The sequence below is a fragment of the Diorhabda carinulata genome, chromosome X, assembly GCF_026250575.1.
Source record: "Diorhabda carinulata isolate Delta chromosome X, icDioCari1.1, whole genome shotgun sequence".
NCBI lineage: Eukaryota > Metazoa > Arthropoda > Insecta > Coleoptera > Chrysomelidae > Diorhabda > Diorhabda carinulata.
In genome coordinates, this window is record NC_079472.1 from 51,688,854 (window position 1) to 51,708,792 (window position 19,939).

General features: G+C 31.3%; 1 protein-coding gene across 1 annotated transcript; it reads left to right on the forward strand.

The window, feature by feature from the left end:
* The first annotated feature begins 246 nt into the window (after positions 1–246).
* Positions 247–19,866, forward strand: LOC130901498 (uncharacterized). The gene is made up of 8 exons (XM_057812933.1): positions 247–517; positions 573–1,300; positions 2,447–2,610; positions 2,677–2,890; positions 6,356–9,162; positions 10,952–11,283; positions 14,475–14,633; positions 18,874–19,866. Exons 1-8 carry the CDS (start codon positions 403–405, stop codon positions 19,713–19,715), a joined length of 5,361 nt encoding a protein of 1,786 aa, XP_057668916.1. The 5' UTR covers positions 247–402; the 3' UTR covers positions 19,716–19,866.
* Positions 19,867–19,939: the final 73 nt, after the last annotated feature.

Sequence of the window (19,939 nt, forward strand, 5' to 3'; positions counted from 1 at the left end):
TCTGCATTATTTGTTCTCTATTAGACAAATTATTAACAGCTCGCGTCATCCCACGTAGTGCAAAGATAATTCTGTTATATATTTATGTCAGAGGTGCTGAAGTATTATTGATATAATATGTATATTTTCAAAAAATCATGAGAATAAGAATAAATATCGTCATATCGTGAGATTGCACATGAATTCGTTAGATCTCACGATAAATATTAAAATCTGGCATCCCTGCTCATCGACAATCTGCAATTTACCGCACGTCTTTACGTTGTTCTAATGTCAACATTATTGACCTGTTTTAGGTTATGTTTATGTTGTGCACGTTTTGATTTAAACTTAATCTCATTTTCGTATTCTCTTCTTAAAAAAATTTAAAATTAAATTCAGTCCCTTTCAATCCACATTAACATGAAGAAAAAGAAGCAAATTCACTCATCTATTGAGGAAACTGACATGGAAAAGAAACAAAAACTATTTTCAGCTAAAGAATTCAGACAACTACTTACTACAAACAGCTTACATGGTAATTAAACAGTGAAAATAAATGAAGGGCATATAACTAATTATTCTTCTTTTAGCACTGCAACAATTTTTACATATTATAAAGGACTTCAAAGACCATGATTATATACTAGACTATTTAGAATCTGGTGGAAGCTGTTTGGAACTTCTGCATTGCTTGGAAGTGGACTCTTCAATACCACCAGCTATAGTTTTTGAAATAATAACTCTAATGTTGTTAAAGATAAATATTCATTATCCTCAGTATCAAAGTACTGCATATGAAGCTTGCAGATATATACTCAAAAGTTATTTGACTGTATTGAACAAAATGATTAATTTGAGCTCTACCACACCAGAAAGAAAATCTTGCTTAAAGCTACTTACAGCCATGGTTGCGTTTTCTCCTATTTTAGCCAAAGATATTTTAATTCATATTAATTTCCATTCAGCGAATGTTGAATTACTTTCTAAAAACACTGGTGAAAAAGATAGTACAAGAGATCATTTTATTAAATTTTTAACAGCTTACTTAGTAGATGGACATTATCCAGCTTTATCCCTGTTGCTTGAGAAAAAAGGTTTTTTTACTAGTATTATTAGTGGACTAAAATTTGATTCTGCGGAGACACTATGCTTAGTAATGTCAGCAATGAAGAATTTCATATTGGAAAATCCATTGGTATCCAAAACAGCCAAGATGAAAACATTTAACACTGTAGTGGTAAAGGATATAGTCAACTTATATAATTGGGTGGGACCTGCAGGATTTAGAGCAGATAAAAAGAAAAATGGTGTTGTGAATGTGAGTAGTTATAATATACATATCTGCTAAATAGCTTTCTATGCATTGCGGGTCCAATCATTTCTTGTATTGTAATATTTGGAATATGTTAAAGCTATGAAGTTCCTACTGCTTGCTGTCAAAAGTCCATTTCTAGTGATATTAGTCTTTGTTTAAGTCTTGATGTTAGCTGCTACGTTTCACATCCATATAAGACAACACTTTTGAAAATTGTGTTAAATATTGGATGTTTTTTTTAGAGATTTCAACGGACCATAGTACAGAGTTCAGTGCTTCCATGATTTTTTCCCTTTTATTAATTGTTCTATTCCTGGTTCTATTCTATCATTGTTTGTGATTTTTGCTCCCAATTACATGTATTCTTTAGTGGTCAGTATTTGTCTTACCTGTGTGAGTTATCCACAGATTTCTACCACGAATATTCTTTTTCAAAATAAACTAAACTTGTGTAAAAAAATGTCAATAGAGGTGACATATAATGACATTATAATAGGCTACATAATTTTCTACCAAAAAATGAAGATTAAGTGGATAAAACATTTGTAAACACACGTTTTATATCATATTTAAATTGCGTAAATTGTCGATAGCAATTTTGATGGCATGGCATTTAAAGAGGCCTGGCGAGGGCCCACTCCCCCTTCTCCCAGTCACGCTACTGTACGTTTACTATCATATTTCAGCATATTTATTTTGAATTTACTAGGAGTATTAATTATGCTATTCCTCTATGTTAATTCTTATCTTTTAACTAACGTCGCCAATTTATATTTTTTAAACATATTTTTCTTACATGTTTTGTAAAACCGGTGGATAGTTGCATAAACTAGACAACTAAGGGAAAAAACACAGGGTTCTAATCAACATGTCATTTTTCTGTACCTTTCACCCACGGTTTACTCATTGTTCTATTTAGAAACAGATTGTAAATAAATTTAGTAAATAAAAACAAATTATTTCGTTATTCAGACTATTTGAACCTTTCAACATTCCTTAGTTACTAACTTTCTGCCCTAACTGGAATTTTTAATTTTGAAGTAATTTGCCAACTCTACTTAGCTTAAAGTTGAATAAATGTAAAATTTAAGTAAATATCGCTGTAATACTTAAATTTTCACTAGTTTCTACATTAATTGTATTTTTCAGGTCAACGAAATTGAAAAATCCAAAGTTAATGAATGTGTCCATGATTTTTTATTAATACTGTGTACAAATCATAAGTATGGAGTTATTTTTAAAGATCATTTAGTAGGTTTGGGAAAGAAGAATCAAAATAATTTAATGTATACTGTTTTAGAGAGTCTAGATAGGTAAGCACAAATATTTTCTACATAAATTATTATAAGGGATAACAAATAGTGCTTAAATAATTTAAGACCTTGGGAACACTCTTACGCTTCTGAATTAGTCACAAAAATTTGTGGAGCGTGTCCAGATATTTCAAAAATGTTATGGAGCAATTTGAAACCATTTCTGGAACCAAGATTATCTCCAAAATGGATAACTGCAATGAAATTTGCTGTTAAGTTAATAAAAGAATTACAGCCAAGCTGCATCAACTACTGCATACTGGAATTGAGTGATATACAGGTAAAATGGAATTGCTATTATTAATCTTATGTTTGTTCCTTTAGAATCAAAAGTAAAGGGACGTTTATTAAAAGTGGAATTCTTAGTCCTTAAAGTAAATCTCCAAATATCGAGGGTGATAGTTTCTCTTCTACTATTGTCGTAAACTTTAGTTTATTTTAGAGTTATTGGTTTCATTCATCTGTTCTGTGTACCATTTATTGCTATTACATTAATTTAGAACTCTTAGATCAGAAACTAATAATAAAATTTTTACATTAGAATAATATATATTCAATAAGGAGACAGTCATAACACTTAAATATAACATGTGACATCATATTCTGAAAAAGTGTGAAGTGAATTTATTTTTAATAAAATGCTTTCGATTTGATTGTGATAACAGTAATACTAGGAAGAGCAAATGTTATAAATGGTAATATTACCAAATATACAGGTCATATAATATCTTAGAATGTTACTCTACTGTAAATAAGTCTGAAAGAAACGCATCAGGTACCAATGCCTCCAGAGTTTACAAGATATATGACTATTAATACCCAGCCTCAATGGAAGCTGATACTAGCTTCCGAGAAAATGCTGTAACTAACCCTACAAGCCATTTCAACCCACAAGTGTTGAATGGAGTTGAGTTCAAGTCAAAAGTAGAGTTGAAATTTCGACTTCTTGTTGGTGATTTTGTACCTTTCCCTCATAGTTACCTATATTACCACATACAGTTCTAAAATATATGTTCTGTATCGAGGAGTTGTATAATAACAACTAACTCCAAGCGCGTCTCCAAACTAATGCCATAAACCATAAAAAATTCTTCCAACAAGTGTTTGGCGAATCGTTCGCCAGACTTAGTTCAACAACTAGCAACCTTCTTTGCACTATAACTTTACCAATGTCTATTATTATCAAAGTTGGAATTTCTGGAACTGTTGGGGGGGATGTTCATACTGAACACACAGTTTACACCACCACTACACCAACGCTCAAAATTACACTGTCTGACGCGCGTTTCGATAACCAAGTTATCGTCTTCAGAAACTGAAGGTAAACTAAAACATAATAACTTACCTGTTTTATACTAAATTTTCCTACCAATATGAAAACCTGCTTGGCGGGAATCTTCACATTTATTCCTTGGCTACTGAACTATAGAGTGGGCTGTAAGGAATTGGCCCTTTATCCGTATTTATACATCATATTGTAGCCTTATACTATTCCTAGTTACTAAAGTATCTAAAAATGGCAACTGTCCATTATTTTCCATTTCGTAGGTGAACTTAATAGATGGATAGATGAAGAGTTTAGCTCTTCGTATTGAATATGGCAAAAATATCATCCATATACCTGTACAATATCCTGGGGAAATACTGAAATTCCTGACTGATTTGCTTTTCAAAATGACCCATGAACAGTTCAGCCATAAACGGTTGGTTGTGAGTGTTGGTGTAGTGGTGGTGTAAAACAGCGTATTCAGTATGCCTATACACCTACGGGAAATTTCTTTGTGCAGTGCAGTTCATTGCTTGTATCAAAGTAACGTAATGCCTATATTCGCAAAAGATATTTTAATTACCCACCACACCCTTCTTTGGATACTACTGGAGTCTTCGCAATAAGCCAATGTTTTGGATATAATAGATTGGGTCATTTTCAAATTTAAGTGTCACATTCGTTGGTTGAACGATTTCTATTTCATTTTTAACAATTTTTACTTACAAAACTTGGAGGTTATATCTTAAAGTATATTGAAATATACACATCTCCAAAAGTCTTTGCCCCCTTTGTAAACTTTTAAGTTCATCTATGTATTGAGCCCATTTTTTGGTTTTAAATTCTGTGGCACCTTATCATAAAAATAAAAACAAATCGTACCAAAAAATTATTTTCGTACGTAAATATATTAATTTTGTATAAAAGAAATCAGATTTAATGATTCAACTTGAAAGCGACTTCATTTAAATGTTCTTGAAAATGCCGGCTAATATGAAGGTTTATCTAATCACCACATTGGCCTTCGACTGAATATGTCACGGACTGCGGTGAGGCGGATCGTGGCCCTTTTCCACCAAACTGGTAGCGTTGCACGAAGACCGGTCACGGGTCGCCCCAGAGTTACATCAAAGAGAGAAGACCGTTACATAGCTAATTTCATTCGAAGAAACCGATTTATAACGGTAACGGTCGCTCGAAGTCAATATTTGCAAACATACCTTAGGGCAGTTTCAAGAAGTACCATCAGAAGGAGATTACATTCATCAAATTTAAGGGCAAGAAGACCTTTAATGGTGCATAGACTTTCACGACGACACATAGGTGCTCGTCTCCAATGGGATCAAGAGCACGGGAATTGGTTTTACAACAATGGCGTAACCTTCTTTTTTTTGAAGAGTCCCGATTTGGTTTCCACTGTGATAGTCGGCGGGAAAGGGTCGGAGAGACTCAGGTAGACAGGAAAGACACAATTTTACCTACATGGCGGATCCGTGATGTTTTGGGGGGTATATATCCGTACACCACTTATTGTCATTGAGTGAACAATGACAGGTACCATATACGCTGAAAACATTACAAGACCTATAGTTTAGCCCTTGCGTAGTGAATATGGAACAAATTTCATTTTTCAAGATGATAATGCCAGACCACATCGCACGGAAATGGTACAAGACATCCTAGAGGAAGGAGGTATCCAAAGAATGAATTGGACAGCAAATTCACCAGATATGAATCCTATTGAACATGTGTGGGATTATATTAGCAGAGCAATATCCAATCGAGAAAACCCATCTGTAACCCTTCAAGACCTGACTGCTGCCGTTGAAGAACAGTGGGACAATATGGCTGACCATATTATTGATAACTTGATTCCCGGGATGCTGAGACGCGTTGGAAAATTGATTGCAAGAAGAGGCGGTCATATGAACTATTAATTTGTTTTTTTTATTACATTATTTTTTTTTCTCTATGTGAAAATTTTTACACTTCAATATTTTACAAATTTTTCGTTAATTGGTTTACTGTATATTCTTGGATACGTAAATTTAATGTTTTTCTTCATAAATTCTTATTAACTGAAGTATAAGATTGTACACATTTTATAAATTTAAAAATGTTTTTTAATTAAATAACCAGGGAGGGGCAAGACTTTTGGAGATGTGATTAATAAGGACTTCCGTGTACTAACACAAATTGGGGTATTAAGCCACGAAAAAAAAATCTTTCAGTCATTGTCATCATTTCAAAAATTATACCTATGGTAAATTTCTTTATTTCAACCAATAAGCGTTGATATTTATATATATATATATATATATATATATATATATATATATATATATATATATTTATTTGTTAGCTGTAATGTTTAAAGGAAATATCTATAAATAATAAATAAGTTGTACAATTCTTACAAACTAATTATCTTTTATAATTTTTTTTTCTAATACTTAACACAATATGTTTCTTTTTTAGTTATTCCAAATAGTTCAGTGCCTCATTGTACCTCTACCAGTATTAAATACAATACTTCCTAAAAATAATTCCTACGAAAACTGTTCGGTTAAACAATATGTACTACTATTACTTTTAGAAATGCTTAAATCTTTGCAACAGTATATTATTGCTTCAAATAATTTGTTGGTGAATGAGAAACGAAAGAAATTTAAATTTTTGTTGAGCAAACATTTGTCAAAACATTTTCCAAGCGCTAAGTCAGTATTAGAAAATTGGAATATATTAGATGAGAACTCACCTTTTTCAAGCATTCAAATATTACAAATTATCTTTGACATATTTAATCACTATAAAATTATCGCACCCGATTTATTAGACAATTTGAACAACAATGAAAGTGAATTGTATGATCTTTTAATTCGAATTGAGAAGTTGAATGAGACTAAAGAATCCATAGAAATATTACAGGTAAAAATAATTAATGTGTTTATTGATGTAGCTCAATCCCAATTCACAATAAATTCCAAAATGTTCCAATTTGTAGTACCTCTTTTGTTCAAAATATATTATAATAATGCTAGTAAGGATACATTGAATGCAATCAATAAGTTATTTAAAACAACTGGTATATTCGATGGTTGTGATTATGAAATAAATATTTGGATAAATGGCATTTTACATTTGAAACAATTGGATCTTAACTTAGGGGAGATTTTAGTACAAATATTAAATATAACTCACGATAAACTTGTAGAATTTCTAGAAGAACTAACATCTGTGCAGTCCAATACAGGAAGAGAAAATCACTACAGTAGTATTCTGCTACAAACAGATACACAAAAATACATTATAAAACATCGATATTTAAGCCCTATGGTACTTGGTTTATTATCTTATTCATCCGATAATGAAACTACTAAATCTTTTAAATGCTATGTGAATTTTGTTTTAATGAATTTACTGCATTTACAGACCCAAATAGCACCTATCGTCACTATTATTAATAAATTTGACATACTACCAACGTCTTTTAAAAATTATGCTTCAAGTTGGATAGATTGTAAAGAAATTGTGGAATTGAAGAAATTGAAAGGAAGATTACACATTTTCGAAGAATTCTGTAATGAATTTTTATCTGGAAATATCGACGATTTTTTGACAAATACCAATCTGAATGTTTATTCTGATTTACTAACAAATATACTGGATGCTGGTATTTTTTACATAACTTGTTATGTGAATAATAATCTTTTAACTATAGAAAAAGCAGATAAATTTGAATATTTCGCGAAGTATATATTAGAGAAGAGCGAATTGAAAATACAAATAGTCCAAAGGATTTTATGTCATCCAGCGTTTGTATTCAATACAAATTTTCTGCATATTGAAAAACAAACATCCCAAAGCTGCACTACAAATATGTTGATAAATTTAACGAAGTTTACTGTGCAACAAAATTGTAATAATGATTTAATTCTAAATGTATATAGAGAAAAATTATTACAAGCAATAATGAAAATTCTCAGTAAGCATAAAAAATACGAACAATTATCTCTGGACCTGAAATCTGTTTTACAGGTATACGGATTAGGATATAATGAGTGTTTAACTATACTAGTCAAAGTATCTCAATCTTACCAAGATTACAATAGGCATGAAATAATTGTAGATATTTTGAATTATAGTTTGGTGACGTTTACAAATATTTGCAGTGCTAATACAAATTTAGAACCACTAAAAGATGAAACCGTTTCAGGATTGATTGCATACGTTGTTTTCTTAGCAAAAACTAAACAAAACATCGGTGTTTTATCTTCAGCATTATTAAATTATTTTAAAACATTTCCTCATAATCTAAATTGTGTTAATAATCATTTATTCAAAATGCTTATTGAACTTGAGGATTTAAATAAGGATAACATAAAATTGGCTAGTTTTTTGTTCGAGAAAAATCCTATTTACATTAAATATATCAAAAAAAATTTAGGATTCATTTGTGAAAAGAAAAATTTATTATTGCCTTTGTTGACTGTTTATAGTAAACAAGATGTAGATACAGATTTAATAAAACAAATTTATGAATCTGTTGTTACTTCTCTGAATAAAACATTGCAAAAACCTCAAAAAGTCGGACATCACTTTCATGAAAGTTATCAATGTTTATTAACTCTAATAAATTTGGCTATGCCCATCGAAAGTTGCAAACAATTTTTTGAAAAATTACAAAAATTCGATTCCACTGAAATATTCCATGTCCATATGTTAAAAGCAGTAAGTTTCAAAGTTTTAGAAGATGATCCAACTAGCAAACATATAAACAATATAATAATGACTTTCATACACTTACAAATACATTTATTCAAAAAATCTGTAGTCACTGAAGATGATATCATGAAGCTATTGGCAACTACAAAAGTATTTTTCGATTTTCTGAAAGTTGTTAAGGAAAAACTCACCGATAAAGATTTAAAAAGTACGTCAAAAAATGAAACGGTTAAATTATATTTCAAATTTTGTTTGAAATACGGCGTTTCTAGACGACCCATACTGTTGCAAGCTTTAACAATTCTATTAGAAATATTGAGTACTAATTTGGATAAAGAAGATAGTAAACTACTACTTGATATGTTGACTTCTCACTCTGAATTTTTGGAAATTGTTTTGGGCGAAAACAACCAAACGAAAACGGAAATAATGAGTTTATATTTGGTTTTATGTAAGACTTGGCCTGAATTTATGGAAAGACGATATGTTCCTCTTTTATTGGCAAGTTACAGAGGTTTGGTCAATAAAACTGATAGAATTATTCTACTAATTCTAAAAATGTAAGTAGGAGTTTATATAGGTTTTATTCATTATCAGTTTTGTGATGTATCTTCGGGATAACCAATAATTGGTTGACCCTAATTAAAACATTAAGACTACTTAGTAAAAAAATATTTATCATACAAGAAAATAATGTATAAAACTTGGTTTCAATAATACGACTACCGTACTCGACGGATGCCAAAACTATTGAGAACCTCGTATTTGTTTACAAACCGCTTTAAATAACAAAATCCTATTGTACATAAAAGCTATGAATAATTAGATATATGGTGGTTAGTCACATCAATATAAAATAAAAGTAAGTAAGTTGATACGATAATGGAAATTCTAAGTGTCTAAGGGACACTTGGAATCGCTTAGTTATGACGTTGGTTCCCATTAGGAGCGATCAGTGTACAATAAATCTTAACGAATACAATAATAAATTGAAGTTAGATAGGTACATTTATGATTCTTTACAGTCACATTAATATAAGACAAAAATTAAGTAATCCGAAACGATACGTTAATGGAGGGTAAAATAAGGGATAATTTGTATCATTCAACTAGATGATTAACAAACATTTTATTGGTTCCCAACATATGAAATTGTATCTCTGTCTGGGTTACATTCGTGCAGAGTTGCTTAATTTTAAAGAGGAAAGTATTATGTCAGAACAAGTTTCATCATATTTCACTATTAGTCCCCATTTTAATCAATAATAATTTGCTTTACAAAATTTACCACATATTTAATTTCACCTTTTTCCACATGATCTATACACTTTTCACACTTCTATTTATTTACAGAACATCTGCAAGTTTTAACACGTTGATTGCCAACTATGAAACTAATTGATCCTCCGAGATTTTTTTTTCATCATTTAACTAAGAAATAAGCCTACATTTTTTTATACCTTTCAGTGATAACTTTCTATTTATATTAGCACTTTTAATGATTTAGTGCGAAGAAATAAAATTATGAAAATTACCATGTTCATTGGAAAATACTTTGCTAATACTAATAATTTTGCTTCAAGAAAGAAATGTGAAATCATTTTTGGTTAAGCACAACTGAAACAAGATCTAATTTGTTAAAATAGTCTCCCAACCAAATTCACGGGGTTATCGTTGACGGCAACGTAACTTGTGCTGTTATAATACAGTTTTTATTTATTAGTTACGTATAAATAAAATATTTTTCTATATAAAAGAATAAAGTGAATAAACCTTTTATAGATTAAGTACTTACATTATTATATAATTACGTTAAAAATTAAAAGCATAATACTACTTCATTGCTATAAAATATTAAAATAAGTTAAATTTGAATTTTACTTGCAATAAAATGATCCTGGCAACAAAAATAATTACATCTCGCAGGATCGTCAAAACGACCAACATTCTTTACACTCATAAACAAAAAAAAATTTAATATGCTCGTTCGTTCACATATATAATTTGATGATAGATTTGTTACTCTCAATACTGATTAATTCAAACATCATAAAATTTTATCAATTATTTGAATGGACATTTCTTGAATGGCATAATTTTGTCTAGATATTTCAGAACTGGGGAGATTCTGAAGTTTGCCGCAAAGCTTACGGAAAGGCTTCTTTCCATCATCAGGCAGACTACAATATTCTTATTCTATTATTCAATAAGTTTGGATTAGTTATATAATAAATATTTCTCATTTTCAAATTGCTGTAAACCTCAACATCTCCATAATTCTAGTTATAACTAGTATGCAACGACTATCCGTATCTCTATATACTTTTTCATATAATTTTGTGTTTATAGGTATGAATCTAGGGCTGAGCAAACCAATTTCTATGATTTTAAACCGTTTTTGTGGGGTAAAGTAGCAGCTACTCATTATTCAGTCAGATATCAAATAGAAAACGCCTTGTGGAGACAGCCCAAGATGAGTGATGTGCTCGATATTCTTCAAGAAAATTTAGTCATTTCTACAATTACCAACTATCCCCTAAGGCAACATCTACGTTCGGATGAAAACGAACTTTTAAAATTGGATGATATAAATAGCTACGACTTACTGTTTTTATTACCTTTATTCAGTCAACTATTAGCTCCCGAACAACAAGTTCAAACATACAAATTCACCAGATCAGGTAAATTTTCTTTTAAAAACAATCATTTTATTTACAAGTTAATAACATATAATCAGTGATTTTTTAAAAGGTAAAGGATTTGATTTTGAAGAAATCCAAAAAAATTTGAAATCTTTATTGAAATCGATAGAACGATCAGTATAAGTTAATGTTTGAAGATGAAACCACATGTCAGACATGTCCAATTCTTCAATTTTGGGCAAAAAAAATCGTGAATCATCACACGGTAGCGCTCGCCATTCACAGTAACGTTCCGACCATCGTCGCTTTTAAAGAAGTACGACCCGATGATGCCACCGGCCCATAATCCACACCAAACAGTGACTTTTTCGGGATGCATTGGTAGCTCTTGCAATGCTTCTTGCTGGACTTCACTCCAGATGCGGCAATTTTGCTTGTTGACGTATCCATTCTACCAGAAATGATCTTCGTCGCTGAACACTATTTTTCGATAAATAAGTGGATCTCCTTCCAACTTTGCCAGCGACCATTCACCAAATGTTAGACGTTGTGGGAGATCGTGTGGCTTCAATTCTTGCTCCAGCCGTATCTTATGAGGTTTTACACCCAAATCCTTTCGCAAAATTTTCCACGGTCATCACTAATACTGGCGGATTCAGCCTTAAAATTTTCTTCGATCCTCACTGTACGTTTGCATGTTAGTGGTTTAATGTCCAATAGTGTAAACTGGGTTCGAAATTAAGTCACAAGCTTCCGAATAGTTTCCTCAGTAGGCCGACCAAATTACCCATAAATTGGAGCCGAGCATAAATTTTGATAGTAAAATTCAATAATTTGCAAGCGCTGTTCGTTTGTAAGTCGATTCATGATTAAATTATAGACCAAACTGAACGAGTTTGACAATGACACAAGACACGATTCACGCGTAATCTGTCAAAAACAGTGTTGCCAAAAAGATACCAGGAAAAAAATCACTCGTTATAATCGAAAAATATACAGTGCGGTCCATATATAAGGAATAAAGTCAATTTTAGCGTAATTATGTATTATGTGAAATAAACCTGAAACAGGTCAATATTTATTCTTAAATTGATCATTTACAGTATGAAAATATTGTTCCCCTTCAGCACCACCCTGTTTTAAAGAAACAGTTAGCAAAATTGAAAAAATGTTTCGTGAAACCGGACATGTAATAAATATCGAAGGACCAGGTAGAAATGTTCAATTTACTGCTGAAAAAAAGTTGAAGTACATCTAGAGATTGAGGCAAATTCGCATAAGACAACTCGAGAACTTGCCTCCGACTGTGATTTAAGTAAATCATATATTTTGAGAGTTTTGCTTAAAGAAAAATACCACCCTTACAAAGTTCAGTTGGTTCAGGAGTTAAATTTAGATGATCCTGATAGAAGGCAAGAATTCTGTAAATTGATGATAGATAAACGCAGATTTGCAGTTCGTAAACAAAATAATTTTTTCTGATAATCATTTAAACGGAAAGGTTAACAAACAGAATTGTAGATATTAGAGCAGAGAAATTCCTCATTGGATGTGTGAGGATCACACTCAATATCCTAAAAAAGTGAACATTTGAGTTGATATTTACAATAAAATTATTGGCCCTCATTTTTTTTAGAACACAGTTAATGGTGAGGTTTATATAGATTTTTTGATTAACTTCTTAGTACCTACACTACAGAGACTTTTTCCTGATGTTAATCATCCAATTGAGATAGATCGATCTATTTACTACCAAGAAGACGGAGGGAGCTCCACCGCATTTTGCACGTACAATTAGACATTATTTAAACGAGGTTTTTCTCAATAGGTGGATTTGGAAGACGTGGAACGATCGAACTGCTGGCTAGATCCCCAGATTTGACTCCACTCGATTATTTCTTATGGGATTATTTAAAATCTAAAGAATATTTTAATAGACCAGACAATATTTCTGATTTAAAACTTAGGATAGCGGAAGAAATTAACAAAACAACCCCTGAGGTCATACAAAATGTTGTACGAGAATAACAAAATCGCCTCGGTTATTGTCAAGAAGTGAATGGTGGTCATTTTGAACATTATGGTTGTAGATGTACAAAACTTAAAAAAAATATATTGATATTTGTTGACAATTTTTTTAATTTTTCTAAAAAATATTTTTTTTTAATAAAAAGTATACTATGTTACTTCTAGTAACTCCCGGAATATGTGTACAAAGTTTCATGATACTGTTACTGTGATAGTTAATTGACGTAAAATACTCCAAAATACACTTTTTTCGCGTTCTTAGTAAAATAACTTCGTTAAATGCCTAATAAATGCATTAAACTTTCAAATAATACTTACAGAAAATTTAATTCTGAAACGAATGATGTGTACATATAATAATGTAAATGCAAATTAAAAGTATCTTGATTTTACTGAATTTAAAACAAAACAAAAATGAGCAAATTGTGTAAGTAACCATACATTTAACGATGTTGTTCTATGTAACATATCTGAGACCTATTTTATATTTATACTAATTTTTTTCCTCATATTCACCTATAGAATCATTTCCCGAGAAATTGGAATGCTATTCCCTGTATAAAGTGTCTGAATAAGCTTCAATATTAACAGTTGAGCTTTGCGATTCTTCTTCCAGACAGATTAATGGTTATACTTCGAATTTCTTAATATTACTACAAATTTATTTTAATTAAAAATAACAATATTCAAGACTTCGAGATTTGTGAAACTCTTCCAACATAAATGGAAGACTGGAGACTAAGTCTCGAGAGTGGGAATATGGGTGTTCATATGTGATCGGTGAGCTCTCGGAGACCTGTCCAGACTTGTCTCTGACACTTCTCTTAGCCTCCTATACATCTGCGACTAGTGTGACTCGTGTCTCGTTTTTATTTCGGATGGACACGTCCCTTGAGGATAGATAAGTTAACAGTCCAAATTTGCAATGTATATTCGAACATTTTGATTAAATGACTGGAATTTCAAACATTTACTAAAACACCAATCATTAGAAATTAAACCATTCATATTTCTTATTCATATAAAACACACTGTGTACCTTTGGTTACTGAAGAAGGTAACAATGTGTTCAGTAGTAATTCTGTCATCTTTTCATTAGTATCCTCATACTATTTTTAGGAATTAACTATCCAATAAAATTTCTTACTTATTAAAATTATATGTTACAAATCCTGATAATTACTAAATTTATTTTATTTTAGGTGCTTTAAGTCTAACAGTAGTCGGGTTAAGTAGTGACGACAAAGAAATCAGACAAGCTGCGTGTCACGTTTTGGCAAGGTTACATTATCATGTGGATGCACGACAAACTGGTAAAGATAATTTGTTGTGGATTCGATACATTGAAGCTGTTTGTAAAGGTAACGCTATTTTCTTTATTTTACGGTCTTATAAAATCTTCTTCGATTAACTATCCTGTGTGTCATCATGTATTCTTGGAGGTCCTTTTAATTGTTTAATATGATCGTCACCTGATTTTGATTGCTGTTTTGCAATAAACTTGAAAATGATAAAATTTTGAATTGAAAATAAACGATAATTAAATATATGAGATGCTAAATTCAAAGTCCAGCTCAAGAAATTTTCGAAAAAATGAGAAAAACTGTCACGAACAGACCGATCATAATAAATTATTAATTTCTTGCCAAAAAAATCAATATTTTTTACTTTATAACAGAGAAATGTATGATCGAGATCCCCAAAATAGTTTCATAAATATTTAGAAAAATTTAAAATAAATATTTGGTCTTGTCGGATTTTGATACTAAGATTAGGATTTGAGGGGATTTTAAACAAAAATAAGCTTAGGCTGCAAACAGGTTGAGCTATAAGGTATACTAATTGTAATTTTTATACTTTAATTACGAATAGGCGTAGTAAAACAAATCTCTGGCAAAAAATCTTGACTCTAATTATTACAAAAATTATTCCAAAGTAAAAAGTAAACAAAGACTTTTTTGTTATACTAGATCACAAAATATCTATTAATTTCCTCATCAACAATAATGTCTTCTTCATTGTTGTGAACATCTGTTTCATTGTTGAGACCTTCGGCTTAATGGTCTTCCAAATCTTGATAAAATTTCAGCGTCTTCTTGGTTTCTCCACCCTTGTCCAAAGTGCTTTGTTAGCAGGTTCGTAACATCCTTTATTTTTGCAGCTTTAACGCTAACCCCCTTGATGATGGTTTTTGGGTTTATGTGAGATATATTAAACTTTGGTTTTATGACAGATTTTGCTTGACATGTTTCAGTTCTATAAAAAACTTCACCCTGGACCAAAGGACCAAATTTTTTTTCTCATTTTGTTCTTTTTTACCATAATCCTTTTTTGATGGATTGAGCTTGAAGTACCACCAAGGGCGGATCCAGGGTCTTGACAAAGGGGGGGGTCATTTGTATTAGGACGAGTCCTCCTCCAAAGACATGGCATTTTAAGCCTTTATAAGTTAATTACGTTGTTTTTAACTGTATAATGACGAATTTTACGCAATTTTTACTGTAAACCTCAATTCCTCATCGGCTTTGAATCATAAATCACAACGTCAGTATACTGTATATTATTGTTTTGTGTAGGATAGTTCTCCATTACAGTTGAATTGCTGAGAAATAATGCGAAAGGTTTTTATTGAGTCTATTTTGACTTGTTAAATAATTATAATAACGTTTATCAATTCTAACTCAAAACTATTTCTTAGTAGGTATTTGAAGGTAGACGGACTAAGGGTATAAGGTCTACAGAAAATGACAATTTTACCAAAGTAATTTATTAAAAATTAAACTATGCTAATATGTACATACAGAAATGGATATTAATACAACTTCAACAACTATTACAAATTTATAATATGAAATCTAACTTTCTTGTTGTCTTAAAAAACCGATCAATGACTCTGTCACAGTTGATCTCAACGTAGCTAAACCTACGAGACGATCTTCGGAAATTGATGATCGTAACCATGATTTGACCTGTTGTAGGGTGGAAAAGGATCTTTCGATGGTTGCTATTCTAACGGGTAATATGGTCAATACCCGAAGCAGACAGTTTATCCCTGGGTATGTCGTTGTCACATTCACCTATTATCTCCAAAAGACAACTAGGGACTGACACAATACGACTCAGAGAATCGGATAACAATACGAATAATCCTTCAAGGTCCTACTCGAGAGTCCCGTAGAGGGGCCAGAGGTGGGCAAGTGAATCGAAAATCGATTCTTTTGAATCGTTCATCTAAAAGAGCGCTCTTTCGAACGATTGCGAAAAAACTGCGACTCTTCGAGTGAGTCGATTCTTAAGTTTACTAGTTCTTTTACGGACATTTGATTCTTTCGACTAGACCATCTCCTAAGTCATTTATACATAGAACGCTAGACCGACTCACGGTTTTTTTCGATTAGTTTGATTTGATTCATATTAATTAATTTATGTCAAATTCTTCTACTTCTTAGTCTTGAATTTCCTGAGCATTTTATTTTAGTTTTATTAGGTATTGTTTTGATATTCGATATATTTGGGGGTATTGGCTCCCTTTATCCGCGGTATAAAATAATTCTTACTTTTACATATTTCTACGTACGCTCTTTTATAAGAAACAAAAAAACAAGTTAATTAATCAGGGGTGGGTGAGGGTTTATCACCGAATACGTACCGATGTAGGTTTTTCTTTTCAGAAAATTTTGGCGTTTTATTTTGTAAGCTAAAAATTGAGTGAGATGTGCCCGTTTAAATTTTGGGTGCGTTTGCGCAGATACCTTTTTTGAGCCCTTTTACCGTGAACCTTTTTGAAAATGAGATCTGAATGAGATTAATTTGAATGAGCTTATAGCTTTAGAAAGAAACCTACAAAATGCTTTTTTTAAGGACTTGATTGCTTAAAAATTAAAGGAGTTTGAGCATATTTTTGAAAATGATTGATGTTCATTAGCAAATGTCTAAAATTACATTAGGATCTTGGTTCCTACTTTCGACATTCTGCTTAACGCAATGGTTTTTAGAAAGAAAAAATTCAAGAGCTTGAAGAGCTACTACCCATTGGTAATCAACAAAGCTTGCTCTCAATGTGTGAAACACGGTGGGTCCACAAACATGAAGCTATTATGAAATTTAGGGAAATTTATTCAGCGATTGTGAATGCTCTCGAAGAATTCCAATTTAATCACAATAAGGAAACATCACAACAAGCCGCCCAATTGCTAAGTACGCTTCGATCTTCGGATTTTGTGATTTGTTTAGTGATTCTTCAAAAAGTTATGAGCTATACATTACCGCTATCAAAACAATTACAAACAATTGATATCGATCTCATCACGGCATTCAAACATGTTGTAGATGATGTTATTAATATCTTACAACTCCTGAGAAACAACACTGACGTCGAATACCTTAATCTCTATGAAGACGCAAAGGTTTTACTGGAAGAAAATGGTATTATTGCGAATGCCACGCGTGGTCGGAAGACAATTAAATAGACCGAACATTCCTGCATTGGATGTATCATGTATTACAAAATCAATTTGTTCATTTCAGTTCTTGATCATACAATTCAACAATCGGTTGAAAGGTTTACGAAACATCGTAAAATATCAGCATTATCTGGTGTGCTGCCTTCAAATTTTACTGCCAGTTCTGAAATTGAAGAAGCAATTTCCATATACTCGTCAGTGCTTCCCGAAAGCAAGTGGTTAAAGCAGAACAGTGATGACAAGTATCTCGTCTACCCCGCAGTCTAGTTTGGAATGCCTAGATATGTGAGATAAAAACCTTTATCCTAATATTTACACTTTACTACAAATCTTGGCTACCATTTCTGTATCCATTGCTACCTCAGAAAGGTCTTACTCGAGTCTAAGGAGATTGAAAAACTATTTACGAAACACTACAAGTGAAAACAAACTCAATGGTTTGGCTCTCATGAAAATTCACTATGGAACAGAAATTCATGCAGATGAAGTAGTGGATATATTTAAAAGAATAAGCCAAAGATTCCTTCTTTAATGGTTTTAGATTTAGCGCAGAGGAACGAAATTAATTTAACCCTTTCATTCAAAGTTAAGAACTTTATAAATACCTATGTCGTAATTTTTCCGATGGATATATAGATATTAAATATAAGTATATTTTTGTTGTTTTATTTACTTTATACCAACACCCCCCCCCCTCCCCCCAAATTAAATCCTGGCTTGTATGTATAGAATATAGATTAGTAAAAATTTATATCCTTATGTTTTAGTTGTCAGACAACAATTTGACATTAATAATCTATAAAAGTATTAGTTGTGCTCATGAACCAAAAGAGGATGCTACGATTCATTTTCCATTCCTGCACCAACGAGTTCCCATACCCTTGTAGCAATCCTTTAAACATCTAGTCAACATCAATCAACGTCCTTTAATATCTAATAAAAACGAAGTCTCATACATTTATCGTTTTTCATTTGGAAACAAAATATCAATAGTTAACGAAGAAAATAAAATACCCATTAAATACAGACCACTTATCGAACTAATCATACAAAAACAATACCTGTACTACATGCTTTAGATCAAGATATATTGCTTGTTGCATTGCACGTTGTCTTATTATTATTACTTCAATTTTAGGTACAGCCCTTTTGCCGGACTTCAAATTAAACAATTTTGCTGCAATTTACTTAGCAAGAATGGCACTAATATTAACTCAACCAAATCACGTAATGTACGTACCGTTATCTCAACATTTGACAGCCAAATCTTCTCTGGATTTCAGCACAGTTCCTGAGCTGTACACATTCCTACATAGTTCCGATGTCAACTTTAAAGAACACAGAAATTTCATTTTGGAACTTTTGGTAGATGGATTGAGAACAGAAAAAGATTTCACCGATTTCATGCGTTCAATGGCATTTAAATTAATTTCAGAATTATATTCTAGTACTGTGTCTGATCTAGATACTAAATTATTGATATTGGACGTGTTTAAAGTGATTTGTGATATACCTTTAGGTATTAAAGTTTTGTGTGAGAGTTATTCTTTCTTAGTGCAAGTCTTTATCGACATCAACAATCTCTTAAAAGCTCATTCTAAAGATAATAACAATAGTCTGTTGATTAAAAAGAATTTAGAAATTGTTAATAAGATCATAAGAGTGAAACAAGATAGACATACTTATTTTACAGTTTATTCAATGGTAAAAAATGTTATTTTCAGTGAATTTTATGATGTGCTTGCAGTAAACTGCGAACTGTTATTATTTGAAATTTTAATAGCTTTGCAGAGTAAATTTAATTGTTTACTTTCCAATGAATTCTACAATGTTTTATTGGGTAAAGTTAACGATCCTTTGAGTAATTATTTAGATAAATATGGCTGTGATTATTTCAACTTTGATGAGTTAGATATTGTAGATAAATATTATAATCTAAGGAAATTTGTTATAAATTTCAAAAAAAACAACAGTACCTAAGGGTAACTCACAAAAAATCACAAATTGATAAATAAATTGTAAAAAACTCACTTCTTTGTTTTTTAAGTGATTAAATGTAAACTTTTATACTTATGTGGAGTAAAGTCTTCATTCACATCAAATAAGAATGGAGAATTTGTATTGTATACAATGATATCGGGTCTTCTTTTTTACTTCCTTCTTAGATGTTATTTTGAGCATCCACTAACATTTCCTGATAATAA

Bases quoted from the DNA above. Each gene is read 5' to 3' on its own strand.
- LOC130901498 (XM_057812933.1), top strand. From the start codon at position 403: ATGAAGAAAAAGAAGCAAATTCACTCATCTATTGAGGAAACTGACATG. The intron at 518-572 runs GTAATTAAACAG...TTCTTCTTTTAG, and splicing joins TACTACAAACAGCTTACATG to CACTGCAACAATTTTTACAT. The intron at 2,891-6,355 runs GTAAAATGGAAT...TTTCTTTTTTAG, and splicing joins TGGAATTGAGTGATATACAG to TTATTCCAAATAGTTCAGTG.